This window comes from Urocampus carinirostris, chromosome 20 (assembly GCF_059441175.1).
Source record: "Urocampus carinirostris isolate Australia breed hairy pipefish chromosome 20, RoL_Ucar_1.0, whole genome shotgun sequence".
Classification (NCBI taxonomy): Eukaryota; Metazoa; Chordata; class Actinopteri; order Syngnathiformes; family Syngnathidae; genus Urocampus; species Urocampus carinirostris.
In genome coordinates, this window is record NC_142368.1 from 22,333,018 (window position 1) to 22,352,998 (window position 19,981).

A 19,981-nucleotide genomic window follows, 5' to 3' on the forward strand; every position below is an offset into this window, starting at 1 on the left:
AAAGTAAAACATTTTGTCCAGTGGCGCAAAGTCCAAATATAATGATAATAATTTTCGCTGCGACCAGACCTGATAATCACATCTGAGGCTTCAAAACACCTGATCATACTGGAACTCACAGTCCTGTTGGAAGAATTTATTGAGAAAGCCAATGAAACGAAACGTGCAAAGTACCAGGAGCTGGTGGATGAGTGCAGGGGCAGGGGCTGAGCCAATAGAGGTCTGCTGCAGGGGTTTTGCTGGACGTTCCTACTGCAAAGTCCTAGGACGGTTGGGTGTGACAGGGGCAGCCAAGAAGAAAGCCATTAAATCCGCTAGTGAAGCTGCAGAAAAAGCCACCAGGTGGCTTCGGCTCAAAAGGGCAGATCCGTGGACTGCTACTGGGACGCAAGTTGAGGCCTGATCAACCTCGGCTGGGTCACCTGGGCGAGAGTGTCTGATGTTGCCAGACCCGAAACACTCAATGAACCCAGGATACATTACTGATGATGCGTCCCAGTTGCATCCAGGAGATGTTTCTTTCAAGTTACAAGCTGGCACAGCCAGCGACTCATAGGAAGAGACTAGGTGGCAACCAAGAACAGATTGGTCGACTACTGGAGAGACAGTTGACAGCCTAGAAAGACTGCAACCGGGACAGGTTGGAATTTGAATTGGGTGTGTGCCTCTTGGCACAGCCAAAGCACTCGTGGGCGTGTTCACCCTCGCTGCTTCGAAAATAAACGACGGATTGATTGGTTGGAAAGAAACATCTGAATGATTCTTGTGCGAAAGGTAATTGATTCATATATAAACTTGTTCGACTCTCAACAATTGTTAGTCAGCTGTTTAAATCCGAGTGGATCAAGACCTCTTTGGGAAAATGTATATAGGGGGCCAACTCAATCCAACAACCATTACCTACCAACACTGACTGGGGCAGGGTGGAAAGGAAATACTCGGCCGATGAAGCACTGCATTTGGTTTTCCTTTTGACACCTCGGACAATTCAGATGAAGATTTTGAAGCTAATGGTTTGGCAGAAGGTGGACGAACGGAGAAGATTTCTGACGATGATAAACCGTGTGACGATGTGAAGGAAGAAGATATGGAGGAGGATCTGGTTGACGATGTGCAAAATGATGTGGAAGAAGACGTAGGTCGACAAAACATTTGTTGATCCAAAAATGAAAAATCATGTGGTCTCATCACACGAGATGGCTGGCCACCTTGTGCCCCCGACACTGCCGGACCCCAACCAACTTTGTATGCCATAGCCTGCATCAGTAGCCCCATCACGGCATTTATTCATTTTTTACAGAGGAAATTTTTGACCAAATAGTCGCAATGACTAATTTATAAGGGGAGAGAACCATCACCGCACAGCAACTCTGTTCATACTTAGAGCTTCTCCTTTTAGCTTGAATGTTCAAGTTAAAAGTCCACAAAGGTCCTGTGGGATAAGGAACTGGGTCCTCCGATGTTCTCTGGGTTTTCCGTCTTTAAGTTTAGGGGGTAAATAAATAAATGACTTTTAAGTGGTTGGAAGACAAAAAAATATTAATAGATGTTGGAATGAGCGAGTGAGATGTCCATCTTTGTGTGCCCTGCGACTGGCCGGCAACCAGTCCAGGGTGTCCCCTGCCGACTGCCCGTATATAGCTGGGATGGGCTCCAGCACCCCCGCGACCTTACTGAGGATAAGCGGTGCGGATAATGGATGGATGAGTTATTACACTTCAAAGTCACGTCCAAATAATGTATACTGACATGCAATGTGCGAGGTTTTTGGGGAAACTGCCAGTGTAAAGCCAGTTTCTGTATCAGAGGATCGTCGCGCCAAGGACTCCTCCCTTGGCCGCTACCCAGCTCTCTATGCATCCGACCCCTTTGGCCCCTCCTAAAGGTGGTGAGCCCATGGGAAGAGGGTCCCACGTCGTCCCTTCAAGCTGTGCCCAGCTGGACCCCGTGAGCAAAGGCCCGGCCACCAGGTGCTCGCCAGCAGACCCAACCTCCAGGCCTGGCTCCAGAAGGGGGCCCCAGTAACCCGCGTCTGGGCGAAGGAAATTGTGGCCCAATGTTTTTATTCTTCATAAAGGGTCTTCTGATCTCCGTTTTGTCTGGCCCCTCACCTAGAACCCGTTTGCCATGGGTGACCCTACCAGGGGCTTAAAGCCCCCGACAACATAGCTTCTAGGATCATTGGGACACACAAACTCCTCCACCACGATAAGGTAGCAGATCGTGGATCAACGGGAGATCGACAGACGGGTCGGTGCAGCGTCTGCCATCATTCGGACCCTGTACCGGTCCATCGTGGTGAAGAGGGAGCTGAGCTGAAAGGCAAAGCTTTCGATCTACCGGTCGATCCACGTTCCTACCCTCACCTATGGTCATGAACTTTGGGTAATGACCAAAAGAACACGATCCCGGATACAAGTGGCCAAAATGAGTTTCCTCCGCAGGGTGTCTGGGTTTTCCCTTAGAGACAAGGTGAGAAGCTCAGTCATCCGGGAGGGACTCTGTGTAGAGCCACTGCTCCTCCACATTGAGAGGAGCCAGTTGAGGTGGCTCGGGCATCTGATAAGGATGCCTCCTGGACGCCTCCCTCGGGAGGTGTTCCGGGCATGTTCCACCGGCAGGGCGACCCAGGACACGCTGGAGAGACTATGTCTCTCGGCTGGCTTGGGAACGCCTCGGGATCCCGTCGGATAAGCTGGAGGAGGTGGCTGGGGATAGGGACGTCTGGGCTTCCCTTTTAAGGCTGCTGCCCCCGCGACCTGACCCCGGATGAGCGGAAGACAATGGATGGATGGATGGATGCTAGTGTAAAGAAATGGAGTGTATTGAAGAAAAAAATTGTGACCACTTTTTGACCAAACGAAGCTCTAATTGGGCCATATGAAATATTCACCTACAAATTGTATGTATATGTATATACAGTTCAGTTAGTTTTCTCGATTGTCACTGTTAGAATGTGTAACGTCCTAAGGGGCAGGGGGAGGAATAAATAAAGCAAAACTATGTGTGTATGGATAGGTCTGATGCCCTGAGGGTTAGGGGAGTTATTAGTTGGAGTTGTTTTAGTTTTGCTAGTCTTTTTATGTGAATAGATTTTATCTCTGGTTTAAACTCCACAATGCTTTTACTCAACAAACTTGAGAGGTGGATTTTTATCTTATTTCAGGTCGTGACTTGTAATTAGGGTGGAGAGGTGGGCCAGTTGAGAATTACTGCCTTCAGAACACGTGGTTGGTTTGATCACCTCTGATTTCTTAATAATATTCCTGATCGCTGATTGGTTACAGCCATTTTCCTTAAAATTGTGTGTGACGTGTTACTATTATTACTCTCAAGATTCCTCTCCATGGTTATCATGTTTTTACTTCTTTCATTCGCATCGATGCAAAACAATTTGTTGCGGATGGTGGGGAAAAATCCTTCATGAGGAGCTGAAAAATACATCTTATTTCATATTGTAAAGTCAAAACATTGCAAAGCAGGGACGCCATATCAAGGGGGCAGTGACATGCAGTGAGTATCGTGTCTGGTGGGGCACACTTATTACATTCACGGATCCCTTTACAACCAAGGTCATAGGGGCATCACTTCCTGTGGTGCGTCTTGGGCAAGTACAGCCTGTCGATGCCCATCCCTCTCCAGGCTGTTTTCTTGGGTAAGCCTCTGCTCCTCAACATGAAACTGATAGTATATATGAACCTACAGGTATTCATCATTTGATTGGCAGGGAAAGCCGGCAACATAAGAACTGTAGCATAGAAAAATAATGTTATATTTTATCTTACCTTAACTCATAAAGTCTATGCGCTGTGTAATTCTTCTTTTGGATAAAAGCATTAATAAATAGGTAATAGGTCATTTTTCAGTTGTCTCTATTTTGGATATTTTTCTGCCAACTGTAGTGCAACCGTAATATCGTAAAAATACTATGAGAATATGCAATCAAGGACAGTACAAATGTCTTCTTTGTTCCTTTATCTCTTTATATTCTTTATTTTCACTGTAAAATGTGTGCCTGGAGTGCCACGTCCAATTTCGTTGTCACAATATATTCAACCCATGTTGTAACAATGACAATAAAGGTATATTCTATTCTATTCTAGTCTTTAAAGTTGATTCTGATACTAAACTGTAAGAAAAAAAAAGTCCATGCAACTAGAAATAAACACTGGATGGCGCCAAATATGAATCATTGGTATCACCTACACCCTGTGCCCTGAGGCAAGAGAATTGTGTGCTTTACTATGCATCTGCAGATGCTCAGCACAGTAATAGGTTACATAGTAATGGTATTAATAATATTTATGCAATGTGAGCATTCAGTAGTTTTGAAAAAGCTGGTTAGTTGGTGCTGGCTTCAACAGCACAACTCATTGTCAATAGTGCTGAAAGCACAGGGCTAAAAGCTACATGCTAACAAATTATGCAAACAGCTACATGCAAACAGCAACATGCTAAAAGCTACCGTACATGCCAATGCGTTATGCTACCGGATACATGCTAACAGGTCATGCTAACGGCTACATTCTAAAGGCTTCATGCTAACGAGTTATGCCAATGGTTACATGCTAACGGCTTCACGCTAACAAATATGGGTGAAGGCTACATGCTAACAAGTTATGCTAACGGTTACATGCTAACAATTTGTGATAACTACTGCATGCTAATGGATGCATGCTAACAAATTATGCTAAGAGCTACATGCTGACAGCCAGATGCTAGCCAATAGCATGCTAATGAATACATTCTAACAGCCCCATGCTAACAGCTACATGCTAACGAGTGATGCTGACTGCTGCATGCTAACAAGTTATGCTAATGGTTACATGCTAACAAGTCATGCTAATGACTAAATGCTAATGAGTTAAGCCAATGGATACATGCTAACAAATACTGCTAACGACTACATGCTTACAGTTACATGCTAACAACTTCTTGCTACTGGTTTTGTGGTCCATTTTTATCTTCCAGAGCCAGCACCAACACTCATGATGGCCTCTGGAATTGTCTAGTATATTTTTAATTTTATACTTCCATGATGTCTGCAGGTTAATATGTGTTTTGCATTTTTATAATAATGCAGTACCATCAAAAATGTTGCTTTAAAAAAAAAAATCTGTCCCTAAAATTAATATTTGTGAGACCCTCGCAGCTATCAACCATAAACGTTGCTGTCATGTGTTTCCTCTACTAACTAAACATTACTGGAGTGGAGTGTGTTACAGCAGCATAACAACCTGTTTACAAATTGTACCTGGATCGAAATGGCGCCAAAAGGAGCGACAAGCGCATCTTGCAGCAAGGGATTATGGGTGCCATTCTTCATCTCATTGTGGCTCAACAACGGGCGGGCTGGAAGAATGGACCAGACTTGTCGAGGGGACGGCTGCCATGTGGCACAAGATATTTGCGGGGGAGGGAGACTGGGGACATGCAGATGGGGACCCATTTGGAAAACTTGGGGGACCGGAGAAGCAGCCAAGGGCCGTACCTGCTCCGTGAACGCTGCACCTGTTTTCGGAAGATACAGCGAGGAAAGGGGGAAGGGAGGTATAACCGTCAGTTTATCCTTCACATTAATATTTGCAACAAGATAAACTTCTTACTAGATTTGCAGATTTAAGAGAAATCGGTCATTTACCCTGCTTATGTGTACCAATACATTAGTCGATTTAAAAATGAATATTCTGGCAAATATTTCCACAAGAAAACCTGGCATTTGATTTTTAAGAAGGTTCAAAGAAATATGTGTCCGCTGTACAAACTCCAAAACTATTTTGTATTTCCAAAAGTAAAAGTAAACAAAAAGAGTAAGAGAAACTGCCCAGACCATGATACTTGCACCACCATGCTTCACTGTCTTTAATGTGTTCTTAGGTTTGAATTCAAAGTTTGGGGGTCGTCTCAACACAGTCTGTGGCCATGGACCCAAAAAGGATAATTTTACTTTCCAGTTGTGTTTTTAGTGGATTGTAACCTCTTCAGCACATGCCTTTTTTTAACAGAGGGACTTTGCGTGGGACTCTTGAAAATAAATTTGCTTTCCATAGCCGTCTTTTGACTGTCACAGCACTTACACTGCAGACTGTGTTTGATTGTCCTGGAGCTGATCATTGGCTGGGCCTTCGCTATTCTGGCTATTCTCCGGTCCATTTTATTTATTACCGTAGTTATTTTCTGTTTTCCTTCATGTGTCCCTGGTTTTACTACCGGTTTTAAGGCAATGGAGTTTGTTTTAGCTGAACAGCGCCTCTGTATAGGTTCTTTCCTTTCCAATCATCTTTTTGATCAAAGAACACCGTTATTAAAAAAAGTGTCTTGAACGACCCATTTTCCGCAAATGCATGTTCAACTTCTGCTGCGTTCATCATTCTTAAATTAGCCCGAAATTGATTAACTCAGAAATTGGTTGGCACACTAGGATTTTTTTAACACACCCCTTTGAACTCATGCCCAATTGCACAGCCTTCGGCACGTGCCTATTATCATTGTTTGTTTTCTGAGAATCTACTGCACCTACTGGTAAATTGTCTGGCACGTAACAATAAAAATATACTAAAATACCAGGGGTATTCTGGTTAGTCACATTTCACTGCTATTATTTTGAACAGTGCTGTATTTGGCACTGAATGACATAAAAAAGATATTGCTGAAAAACAGTGATCATTGAGACTCTGCCTCATCTGTCGTCATGGAAATAAAATTAAACATATATGAATTGGTTATATTTATTCCGTGTTCAAGTCGGAGATTTTCAAGTTCTGGATTTTCTTTTGCAAAAGCGCTGAATTTTCCCCATTCGATTTTGAATATTATTCATAGAATTAGTATGTAATGTATTACCGCTCTGGTTGTTAGCAGATCCCGAGTGAGGCACGCAATTCTCTGGCCTCATGTCATAAGGCCATAGTGAGACCAAGCATTCTGATTTGGCACACACTTCCGCCTTTACATGTGAACTTATAGAATAGAATAGAATATAATTTACCTTTATTGTCATTCTTTGTAACCATGCACACAGAACGAAATGTCGATACACCTGACCCGTACAGTTAAACTGTAGCGAGCCGATGCAGCCAAACAGGGCGCCGCCATTTTAGACCCAACTGCTGTGTTGGGAGTCATTAGGTGACCAAACCTGTATTTTAAATATTTGTGTACACTGTATAACAATTTTTGTACTGGAATTTTTTGTTTTTTTAGACATATCTCATCTTGCCCATTTCGTCTCTAATCTGGATCTCAGTCACTGGTAGCCAGTGTTGGGCATGTTACTTTAAAAAGTCATTAGTTATAGTTACTCAATGTATTGGTTGGTTGGTTGGTTGTTTAGATCCCTTAACCACTAGGATCGTAGGGGAACCATTTCCTGTGGTGTGTCTTGGGCAAGTAAAGCCTGGTGGCGCCCAATCCTCTCCAGGCCACAACTTTTTCCAACAAGTAACCGAGTTAGGAGCTGAATTACTCTACAGTAAAAGTACCAAATTACCAAGGAAAGTAACTTTTTCAGTTTCTTTAAAAAGAAGTTTCAAATTTTCTGAGCAAATCAAATCACTGCAGTTTACTTGTAGAGATGAGAATTCCGACTCAGATCCTACATCTCAGATAGGACGCAATTGAGGCAAATACGGTGAAATGACATCGGAGCCCTTTATTGTTACATAATTACGTAATTGTAATCCAATGCAGTCCTTTGAGACATTTTTGTGATTAAGGGCTATATAAAAAAATGTGACTTGACTTGACATGCTGTGTTCCGCAGGGTTCAGTACTTGACCCCCTTCTTTTCAGCATTTACTTGCTTCCATTAGGTGATATTATTCGCAAGTATAATATCAGTTTTCATTGCTACGCAGATGACACTCAACTATATCGTCCGATAGAGGAATCTGCCACACTAAACTTTGGAAATTTGGAGGCCTGCCTCACTGAGATAAAAAGATCGATGTCACTCAAGTTCTTGCCACGCAACCTTGAAAAGACTGAAATAATAATTATTGGTCCATCTAAATGCCATGACTTATCAAAAATTGCTCCGAATACTGACAATTGTAATATCACCCAGAGTGACTCAGTCAAAAAATTAGGTGTCATGTTTGACCCCAATCTGTCCTTCAAAACACACGTGAAGAATTTTACTCGGACAGCTATTTTCCATCTTCGCAACATTGCTAAAATTCGCCCTATGCCGTCTCAGTCGGATGTGGAGATTATAATTCATGCGTTTGTTACCTCCCGTCTCAACTACTGTAATGCACTACTCTCCGGTCTCCCGAAGTCCAAAATCAAGTGCAAGCAGCTGGTACAAAATGCTGCAGCGAGGCTTTTAAGCAAGACAAGAAAATTTGATTACATCAACCTGATTTTAGCTAACCTGCATTGGCTCCCTGCTAGCTTAAGATGTGATTTTAAGGTTCTGTTGGTATTATACAAAATCATGCATGGACTTGCTCCCTCAGATCTTTCAGTTTTTAATTTCCCCCTATGTTCCGGTCCGGAGCCCCTTCGCTCTGAAAATGCTAGTGATCCCAAGAGCCAAGAAGAGATTTGTAGGTTTAAGAGTGATTTTTAGAGAACCAACTTGATCCTAACCGCACTGCTAGAAGTGATATGCTAAAACAGGGGTGATTTTAAGATTGGGGGTGCTAAGCACCCAGTGTCGGGCTGGTTACATTTTTTTTTCCATTACACTTAAAGGGACAGTGTATAATATTTAGTGCCCCTTAGTAGTACAAAAAACAAAACAAACCCTTTAATCAGTTAAAAAAAACATTGATTTTAATAATGGCCCTAAATAATGAACGATCATACTAATGTTATTTTTAGAAATAATCATAGGCTGATAAAATTGTATTTCTTTTACATAGCGGAAAACATGCCTAGGAGTCATCGCCATGTATGTTTGGCATCGTGCAGCTACTCTGTGCTAATTTGCCACTTTTCTCTGTCTGCATTAGACAATACAGTGCCATCTAGAGCTCAGATATTACAGACTGTACCTGTAAAGGGACAGTCTGTAATATTCATTGCCTCCTAGTGATAAGAAGAAAAACCTTCGTTCAGTAAAACAAATATTGATTTTGATAATGGCCATGAATGAAATACTGTATCATAATAGTGTTAATTTTGATCAAAAAACATCATAGGTGGAGAAATTTGTTTTACATAGTGGAATCCATACCTAGAAGCCTAGTTGTCTGGCATCTTTGGCAGTGGTTTTCGTTTGCAATAGACAATACAGTGCCACCTAGTGGTCCAATATGACACTTTTAAAAGTGATTTAGGCTCATTAAACACTGTTCGGGAATGTCACTTCCCATTTGTGAACACCACATTACACTTTGTGGTTTGCAGAAACACCATTACTACGCAATGCCAAGTTTTTACTCATTTATTTCTAATTGAGTACACACACACATACACATACAGAAGAAGAAGCATGGAACTTATTAAACAATGATGCATTCAATTCAACACATCCTAATTCCGGAAGAGGTGCAGAGAGCGGTGCTAAGAATCAAACGGACTGAACCATTTCAAAGTAGTGGAGTATTTCTGACGCTGCGTTGTTCACATTATTTTTTAAAGTAGCAATGTTCATCATACATAAACCTATCCTTTCCTTTATCAAGGTAAAGAGAGTTTGAGGGTGCTTGGGTTGAATTTGAGTGCTGGTTATGCTCATGTGTTAAAAGTAAAACAAGACTGTGTAGACCTCCATTATCCGCTTACACTACATGTAAGAGAGTAAATGTGTGTTTATCGCATGTTCTCCCCAGGAGTACCCATAAACCCGTACGTCAACACCGACCCACGGCACGTCCGCCACCTTGATGTTCCGGCCTTTCAACTTAAAACACTCAGCGGCTCCTGGGTGACCTTGGCACAGGCTCAGCATCATCCTTTCCATGGCGTTACGGCAGCAATATGTTGCTCACAACTTTAAGGAATCCCTTCCTGCCAGGGGGGTCAGCGTTGAAAAATACCGAAGCGCCTGGAAGTGACTCACTTTCGGAATTGAGACAGTGTTGCTGTTCTCTGCTTGCCGCTGAAGTGGCGCGTCGACAGCTTGAAAACAGGATATGAGGCGGCGTGGCCGCGCGTGTGTTTATTACAGATGGCCGAGCACTTAAGGGCAGACGGGGTCTGTCGTCCACCGATAAGCGCAAACAGCAAATACTCTCGTGTGTGTGCGGACCCTACCAACGTATAGAAGGTGTTTGTAAACAATAGGCGCCGGTTTACTTCCGTGTGATTCAATAGCACTGATTTGAGCTGAGAACGCGAGTTGTGAATGTATCATATTATTTCACTCTGGTTCAAAGCAAAGTTGTTTACCAAGGGTCAATTTTAGGTCATTCATTAGTATTAATTTTCTATCCTTCTACGACAGGGGTCTCAAACTCATTTGAGTTAGGGGGCTGCTGGAGCTAGAATCTGGGTGAGGTTGTCTTCCAATTTTTACCCAGCCTTTCTCAAAGACAAAAAGAAGAAAGACAAAGACAGAGACAGAGACAGAGACAGACATATAGACAGATAGAATGATAAATAGATAATCTGTCTGTCTGTCAGTCTCTGTATCAGTCTCTGTCTGTCTGGTTGGCGACCCCTGCACTTGATGGATTTCATACCTGTCAACCTGTACGGTTTTGCGGTACAAAGTACGTTTTTTGTGCATTTTAAGACGAGTACGACGTACAAGGAAATCTGTACTGAAAAACGCAAATTTGTCAATGATGGGTACGGTATACACCGACTATCACGAAACGGCAAATCAATCAAGTCAAAGGAGTTTGCCCCGGAAGCCTCTATCTCGGTAGTTTTTTTTCGTTGCAAACGAAGCGAGCGGTTTGATGCTACTGTGCGCATGCAACTGCCGCCTGGGGATTTCTCATCATGCGTCATTCTGAAAAAAAAATAATATGGTGTACGATTATTTTGTATTTTGTATGGGAAAATACGACAGTTTGTACGGGCATGGAGCCGTGGAGGTTGACAGGTACGGGATATAGATTCATGAAATAGATAGATATATATCGTTCTAGATGGATAGATATCGTTCTATCTATCTATTTCACGAATCCATACCCTTCTAGTGCAGGAGTCGCCAACCAGACAGACAGAGACAGATAGATGGAACGATAAATTATCTATCTGTCTGTATTTGTCTATGTCTCTGTATGCCTGGTTGGCGACCCCTGCACTAGAAGGATATGGATTTGTTAAATAGATAGATGGAATGAGAAATAGATAATCTATCTACTTCACGAATCCATATACTTCTAAGGTCAGGGGTCGCCAACCTGGTGCCCGCGGGCACTCTGATACCTGCGGCGACCATACCACGTACCCATGGGCCCGTTCTTAAAATATACCTATGTAACGGGTGTAATAATAACTTTTGTTTAATTGAAATTCCTGAAATATGTGTATAGTTTTTTGGTAAGTGTCCTGCAATGATGAGTCCAACAGTGCCACCTGCTGGTAAGAGGTAGGGTTTGGTTTTGGCTTCTGACATGTGACCGGGAAGCGAGGTTTGTTGGCAGTCTACAGAGAGAGCTGCTTACGGTAAGACACATCTTTTGGTGCTCCACGAAAAAAGTTAATTTTAAACATTATAACCAAAGCTGACAAATCTCTCAACATGCACAGTAATGTGATTGATGTTGTCAAGCTGTTTGGATTTATTTTCGTTTTGTTTCTTTTGTGCTAAAATGTTAATTCGTCTTATAGAGATCAAAGAGATCAAAGCCAGCAGAGAAGCTAACGTTGTGACTCATTTCATTTGCAGGTAAATTGTATCTGTTTTTATACTCATTATTGTTCTTATTTCTATTTTCTCATATATATAAAAAGGATGATGTTGGTTAAAAATTCAGACGAAGGAAAAATATGTTGAATTCATTGTAAACTATATAAAAACAAGTCAAGTCATTTTTATTTGTATAGCCCTTAATCACAATTAGTCTCTAAGGGCTTCACAAGGTATTACATATAAGACGTTTAGGTTATTCGCATGCTATAGAGTAGAAGTAAGTTTTAAGCCTAGATTAAAACATTTCCACTGAGGTTGCAGATCGGATCTCAGGGGAAACCTTAAAATCGCATCTTGTTAAAAGTATCTTGTTAAAATGGATGTAAAAATGTATTGTGAAATTCTAAAATGTCTCATCTCATCATCATCATCATCTCATTAGCTACACCGCTTATCCTCAGTAGGGTCGTGGGGGTGCTGGAGCCCATCCCAGCCATCATCGGGCAGTGGGCAGGGGACACCCTGAACTGGTTGCCAGCCAATACATCAAAGCGGCGCTGCCACGAGCGGCTGCCTTTTCCAGCAGCTGCCCTATTGTTTTATTGTCTGCTCCTATCTTCGGTGTTTTTTCTTCCCGTTTTGACAACTACACTATGGATTACTTCTATCCTATGGGACATGGGTTTTAGCGCACAAAAATGCGTGTATTCAAGGAATTTCAACTCCTTGCCCTGAAGAATTCTCGTGCCGGCGTGATGAAGGGGCCTATCGTGGAAGAAGAGCCGGAGCTAGCGAAGCGGCTAGCGGCGTTATAAGTCTCAATCATGGTAAATGCGAACTCACGACCAAATAAGATCATCGAGTGCTGGTGGAAAACATCGAAGCGCACAGGGAGCGCAGTTGCTGTGTTTTGCGGAAACGTGGCTCACGTTTAGCATTCCGGACGCTAACGTGTAGCCACCCAGAGCTACCCGGAGCTGTCCGGCTTCAACGCTGCTAAAAAGAGACAAGAAAGCCAGGGGAAATCGGAGAGGAGGCAGACTTGCTAACGCGTGGTGGTGTATCCCTGGATTTTCACAAAGAAAAGTTTTCCATCTGCCTCAGGGATGTCGAACTTTTGGACTGGCGTGACGTCGTCCGCTCCGCTTCAAGCACCCCTAGGGCATCATGTTAATCTGTTAATAAACAGCGGGGTAGACTGCTGGAAGTGTGAATTTCCCTACGGGGATGAATAAAGTATCTATCTATCTATCTATCAATCGCAGGGCACACGGGGACAGACAACTCGCTCGCTCATTCACACCTAGGGACAATTTGGACCGGCCAATTCACCTGAAATGCATGTTTTTGGAATGTGTGAATTCTAAATGTATTTTATGTACATTGAAAAGAAAGCTCTTTGATATGCTTTGGGCAGTCTACAGAGAGAGCTGCCAACGAGATCAAAGAGATCAAAGCCAGCAGAGAAGCTAATGTTGTGACTCATTTCATCTGCAGAAACTGTAATAAAAACCTCATCATCCAGTCCAGCGTTAATGTGGATCTTTGGTTACACCTAATCGCGAACTATCATTGTCTAAAATGTGATTTAACTGTGTTGCAAGTTTCTTCAATTGCATTTGCAATGATGTAAATTAAAAAACAAAAAGTATACAAAAATATACAAAAACCTAAAAAAAATAAAAGTAGTAGTGTTCAATAATCTGAGAACACTGACATAACACGAGGCAGAGGTGAGTGTGCATGACAATTGCAGATTGGATCTTGAGCGTCGCGATGGAGTTAAAATTAGTTTCTACACACATGAACATGGCGGGTAAAGGAAGAAACTATACTTTTCGACATGAATGGAAGGAAAAATTATTTTTTACTAATGGGTTTCACATGATGGAGTGGGCATGGTGTTTGGTAATAAGGTCGAATGGACAGGTGCTGGAAGAAGTTGAAAGCTTTAGGTACTTGGGTTGTGATGTGGCTGCCGTTGGTGCATTAGGATGCGAGGTATTGCACAGAATAAATCGAGGAAGCAAGGTTTTCGGTGCTCTTAGGAGAGTGATGAGCACCAAGAGTATGAGTATGGATGTTAAGAGGGGACTGTATGAGACTGTGATTGTGCCGACTGTGTTGTATGGTGCAGAGACTTGGAGCCTGAATGCAGATTTGAGAAGAAAATTAAATGTTTTTGAGACAAATTGTTTGAGGAGTATGTTAAGAGTGACAAGATTGGATAGATTGAGAAATGAAATAGTGAGAACTGGAGTAGTAGCGGAACTGAGCAAGCGTGTGGATGAGGGAATACTTGGTTGGTTTGTACAAATGGAGAGGATGGATGAGGAGCAGAAGGAGCAGGATCTACAGAGCAGAAGTAAATGGATGGAGACCAAGAGGAAGGCCGCGATAGACGAGGATGGATGGTGTTATGAGTGCACTGCAGTAAAAATGTCTAAATGTATTGGAAGCTAGAGTTCTTGTTGGTGAAAGGAATGAGTGGAGAGGTGTTGTAAAAGGAAAGTGGGATGTTTAGACATGTTCTAAGGGATGGGCAGGGCACCTGTATGATACGGCAGGGGTAAACCAGTGAAAGCTGTCGGGCCCTACTGTTGAACAAAAGAGTGTGTTGTGTCACCCTGACCCGAGTGACGTGGCCGCCTTCTTTTGTCCCTTTTCATCTAAAGGGAGCATGACCAAGTTCGGCGCCAAGGCAATTAACTTTTTTGTGCATTTGGGTAGGCCATGGTCAAATTTGAGTGTTTTTTGCTACTTTTATCCTTTTTTTTTTCCTTTGTTTTTGTCTTGCTGTCGGTCACCCATCTCGAGGGATAGACAGATAGAGATAGAGAGATAGAGAGATAGAGAGATAGATAGATAGATAGATAGATTGATGTGAAAGAAAACTGTGTCTTCTTTGCGGAGTGACGGTGGCCGCGGCAAAGTGGCACAACGTGGAGCGCCACTTCAGCACTTGTCACAGCACCGTCTCAGCACTTGTTCCATGCTACCGTAATTACCCGCCCGGCAGTGCATCATGAACAGAAAAGGCCCGCGAGTTAAATTCAATTATGGGCAAACAGCGGTCTTTTTTTACAGGGCTGGTGAAAAACACCTAAAAAGCAACAGAAGCCTCTTTTAGAGCTACACATATTTAGAAGAAAGGCATTTTCAGACAGGAAGAGCGATAGGGAATGATGATATAATTTATGCGTTTGTTACTTCCCGTCTCAATTACTGTAATGCACTACTCTCCAGTCTCCTGAAGTCCAAAATCAAGAGCCTTCAGCGGGTACAAAATGCTGCAGCGAGGCTTTTAACTAAGACAAGAAAATTTGATCACATCAACCCGATTTTAGCTAACCTGCATTGGCTCCCTGCTAGCTTAAGATGTGATTTTAAGGTTCTGTTGGTAGTATACAAAATCATGCATGGACTTGGTCCCTCGTATCTTTCAGATTTAATTTCCCCCTATGTTCCGGTCCGGAGCCTTCGCTCTGAAAATGCTGGTCTACTAGAGGTCCCAAGAGCCAAGAAGAGATCCGCAGGTTCGAGAGCGTTCTCCGTTCAGGCCCTGGTACTGTGGAATGCTCTTCCCCCTGAGATTCAATCTGCAACCTCAGTGGAAATGCTTAAATCTAAGCTTAAAAGACACTTATATTCTACAGCGTATGAATAACATATATTTTATGTTGACAATATCTGTCTATTATTTGTTATTTCAACATCCATTGCAGCCTGGTCATCCTGGAAGGAATTACCTCATGTGCAGTCCCTTCTCAAGGTTTCTTCATTTTCTTCATGTTGAGGTTTTTGAGTCTTTCCTTACCCCCATGTAGGTTTTAGGTCAGGGGATTGTGTAATAATAGTCTGTGGTTTGCAACAATCTGTGGTCTGTGCTGAGATGAAGGGCTATACAAATAAACATGACTTGACTTGAATTTTATTTGAAAACAGTATTTTGAAGAGTAAAAATAAGACTAAATAAAAACAAACATCTTAAGTATTCACTGCTTTCAAAGGCACAAATAGCTATCATCAGCGTTATGCATGGCAGGGTTCCTCCAGCTTGAGGCAGGTTAAATTCAAGATTTTTTTAAGAGTTTTTAATGCCTTTTAAAATTAAATTTAAGACCAAATCCTTTTTCAAAACCACAATTGGAACAAACACAAAAACAGATTTTTTGCACACTAAACATTGTGCCTCGTACAAATCTTTTAGCCATGGCAGAATACGTTCATCGAACAAACACTTCTTATTAAATTGACACCTTCCCATGGTACAAAGAAAACGTCTCTGTCCGAAGTTGCAAAGTATATTGTGGGTAGACCTAAGACATACGTCTGCTCTGAAAGATCCAACTGAAACCACACCACCGTTTTGATAGTTACTGTGGTCATACCATGTTGCCACGAAAGTAAATCAAGGAATTATAAAAAAACCACTTTATGAATATTACTCAATCTTTTTGCCTAAAGAAATATGTAAATTTACTGCGATCACATTTTTAAGACTTTCCAAAATTGGATTCAAAACATTTTAATGCCAATTAAGGCCTTATTTTCAGAATCATGAATTAAATACCATTTAAGAATTTTTGAGGATCCGCAGGAACATGGGCATGCGCACTGGGCATTGGTAGGAGGTCTCAATGGGTAGGAAGGACTTGCACATGCCTAGTGCTCGTTTGAGATGTTACTATGTACGATTCACGGTCTTTTTATGTCAATCGTTTGGTATAAACGATCATGTATTCCGCTGTTTTGCCTCAACCATGCGCGCGCAGCTTGGCCACACTTGTTTAGAAACATGTAAAGAAGTATATAGATGTAAAAATACCATACCTGTCAACCTGTACGTTTTTGCCGTAGAAAGTACGTTTATTATGCGTTTTAAGACGTGTACGACGTACGAGAAAATCTGTACGGAAAAACGCAAATTTGTCAATTATGGGTACTATCCGGTATACCCCGACTATCACGAAATGGCAAATACATCAAGTCAAACGAGTTCGCCGCGGAAGCCTCTATCTCGGTATCGTTTTTTTCGTTGCAAACAAAGCGAGCGGTTTGATGTGGTGAAAAGAAGCCCTTTTTAGAGAACCGGCTTTTTCGGCTCAACTCATTGAACTTGCTTTGATGCATTATATTACGAATTATCACGTTGTATAAAGAAGTTAAGAAAAAGAAGTATATAATAAGAACATGAAAAAAAAGGTTTGTGGTTATCCCTTTAATCAGTATATTACCAATAATAATTTAATGCAGAAAATGAATTCATAATTTGAATAAGAAAATGTATTATTCTACTTAATTGTATTTGCATGTATTTTTTCCATCTACAGTGAACGTCCAAGCTACTTAATTTTTGAACTTTTTTTTATAATAAACCTCATTACGTTACGTTACGGTATTACGATACCAACTGTCATCCTACATGCCGGAGATTTCTTGTGTAAATATCATGTAAATTATAACTATAGCCTTATCCTCCTTGTTTTATAACCTTATCTTCTCTGTTCCTTTATCTTCTTGGCTTTTTACCTCACTGTGAATGTGTGATACTGGAGTGTCATGCCCAATTTCGTTGTCACAATATGTTAACCCATTTTGTAACAATGACAATAAAGGTATATTCTATTCTATTCTATTCTATTCTATTCATGTCGAGCAACTCAGTAGCTCACAACAAAATATTAATGAACAATATATATGATATAACGAAACACATGTACAATATGTAACGGGTGTAATAATAACTTTTATTTTATTGAAATTCCTGCTAAAATATGTGTATAGTTTTTGGTAAATGTCCTGCAATGCTGAGTCCAACAGTGCCATCTGCTGGTATGGGGTGGGGTTTGGTTTTGGCTTCTAACATGTGACCAGGAGGCGGGGTTTTGTCAGTTTAACCAGAGTACTACAAAGGTAAGACATATCTTTTGGTGCTCCACAAAATAAGTTAATTTTAAACATTATAACCCCAGCTGACAAATCTCTCACCATGCATAGTAATGTGATTGATATTGTCAAGCTGTTTTGATTTATTTTCGTTTTGTTTCTGTTTTACTAAATATTAATTCCCCTTGTAGAGATCAAAGAGATCAAACCCAGCAGAAAAAGCTAATGTTGTGACTCATCCATTTGCAGGTAAATTGTACCCATTTTTATACTCATTATTGTTTTTATTCCTATTTTTTCATATACATTAAAAAAGGATGATGTTGGTTAAAATTCAGAGTAAACGTTAAAAATCCACTATACGATCTCTTGTTAAAAGTATCTTGTTAAAATGCAAAGATTTATAAATGTATTGTGATATTCTAAAATGTATTTTCTGTAAAGTGAAAAGACAGCTCTTTGATATGCTTTGTTGTCAGTTTAACCAGAGTACTACAAAGAGATCAAAGAGATCAAACCCAGCAGAAAAAGCTAATGTTGTGACTCATCCATTTGCAGAACTGTAATAATAAAAACCTCATCATCCAGTCCAGCGTGAATGTGGATCTTTGGTGGGACACGTACAACGCGGTTACATTGGTGCCGTGACCCGTGACTTCTATCAAACTCGCCGAACCGAGGACTGTCCTACCTGCCACATGAGCTCACAGTATTTGAAATTTTAGTTACATGAGCGATATTGTTTAGCTCATTACAGTGCAGTGTCACAGTGATACGAAGGCTGCTGATTTATTTTGTGATTTTGACCTATTTACATTTTTTTCTGTTAATCTTTGAAACATGTTTAATCAGAGCAATGTGTTAGCTCCACAATTTGACACACCTATTCACTTTGGCAGGGGCAGGGGCATGTTTACCCCCATCCCCTCTGATAATAGTTCTACCCCAGGTGGTGCGACACATAGAGTAGAGGCAAGTTCCAGTGTGAGCACCCATAATGCAGCTGACCAACATGCTAGCCTACCTTCACCTCAGGTCAGACCCACATCTACGCCAAATTCCGCGAGTGAAATTTCTGAGGGTTTAGCTGATCACATGACAAATATTATTCAGGAGATAAATTGGCTGATAGCATATTCTCAAATATACAGTCACATAATATAGTAGCTCCTAACGCTGCTGCCACACAAGATGAAGCAAACAGATTGAGTCAGGTGGTAACGCAGAGAAAGGTTAAGGAACCGCCGTCATTTATTGGGGATGGCTCAGACTCAATAACAATACATGAGTGGGAAGATCTAATGAGGACATTTATAAAAAGGAGTGATGTGAAACTTGAAGAGCAAGCAGAGGAAATCCTTATACATTTGAGAGGAAAAGCTAAAGATGTAGTTAGGTTTAGCATTAGAAACAGTAATATAGACGTCTATACCCGCCCTGACATGATTTATAGTCTTCTCAGGAAATACTTTAGCTGTACCAAGTACTCTGCTGTCCCTTTAGCTGACTTTTATTCAACTTTGCCCAAAGACCAGGAAGACCCCTATGACTACTGGCTGAGACTAAACAGAGCAGCTGACCTTGCCTCTGAGTGCTTGAGAGAGCAGGGCAAAACATTTGACAACCCTGAAATAGAGGTTACTCGCATATTTATTAGGAACTGCCCATGCAAGGAACTGGCACTCACTTACAGATCAAAAACCATCGAAAAGTGGTCAGCATGTGAGGTACTAGAGGTGCTGAATGAATACCACGCTGAGAAGAGCTACAAAGCAGATTCCCTACAACAACCTGCGAATAGAGCGGAAATTGCCGTACACAAAGCTGAGGTGAACCATGGTCCAACCCTCGTGCACGAGCCACCTCAGACTTCGAGCCCACAGTATGTCTCTCTAACGGACGTTATTAGTATGTTGGAGAAAGTTCTGATACGTGTTACCTCGAACCAGTTTCAAGAGAGAGGGGGAGCTCCAACCAGGCGACCTGGAGCCAGAATAAATGGTTTCACTGCCAAGCCATGTATCATTTGCAAAGAAGTCGAACACAGTGCTCTCTCTCATTGCCGAGACAAAAACCTTTGCTTTCACTGCCATGCCCCAGGGCATTCTCGACGTGATTGTCCAGTGACGAAAGTTGTCCCGCTGCCTCAGGGAAACTAACTGATCTGCGCTTAGGGGAGAACAGTGCAGATCAACTGAGTATACCTCCCACCACTAATGTGAAGCCTGACATGCAAGACAATAAATCAATTTATGAGTTGTATAGCAACAAGATACCTCCATCGAAGAAGCTGATCTTTCAGGGGTTTCAGAGAATAGCGGAGACTGACGAACTGTT

General features: G+C 41.7%; 1 protein-coding gene across 1 annotated transcript in view; it reads right to left on the reverse strand.

The window, feature by feature from the left end:
* Positions 1-19,981, reverse strand: part of LOC148346606 (uncharacterized) — a 41,545-nt gene that overhangs the window by 5,938 nt on the left and 15,626 nt on the right. The window contains exon 2 of the mRNA XM_088325439.1: positions 5,255-5,511. Coding sequence (XP_088181565.1) covers positions 5,255-5,511 — 257 coding nt within the window. The remainder of the gene's footprint in view (positions 1-5,254; positions 5,512-19,981) is intronic.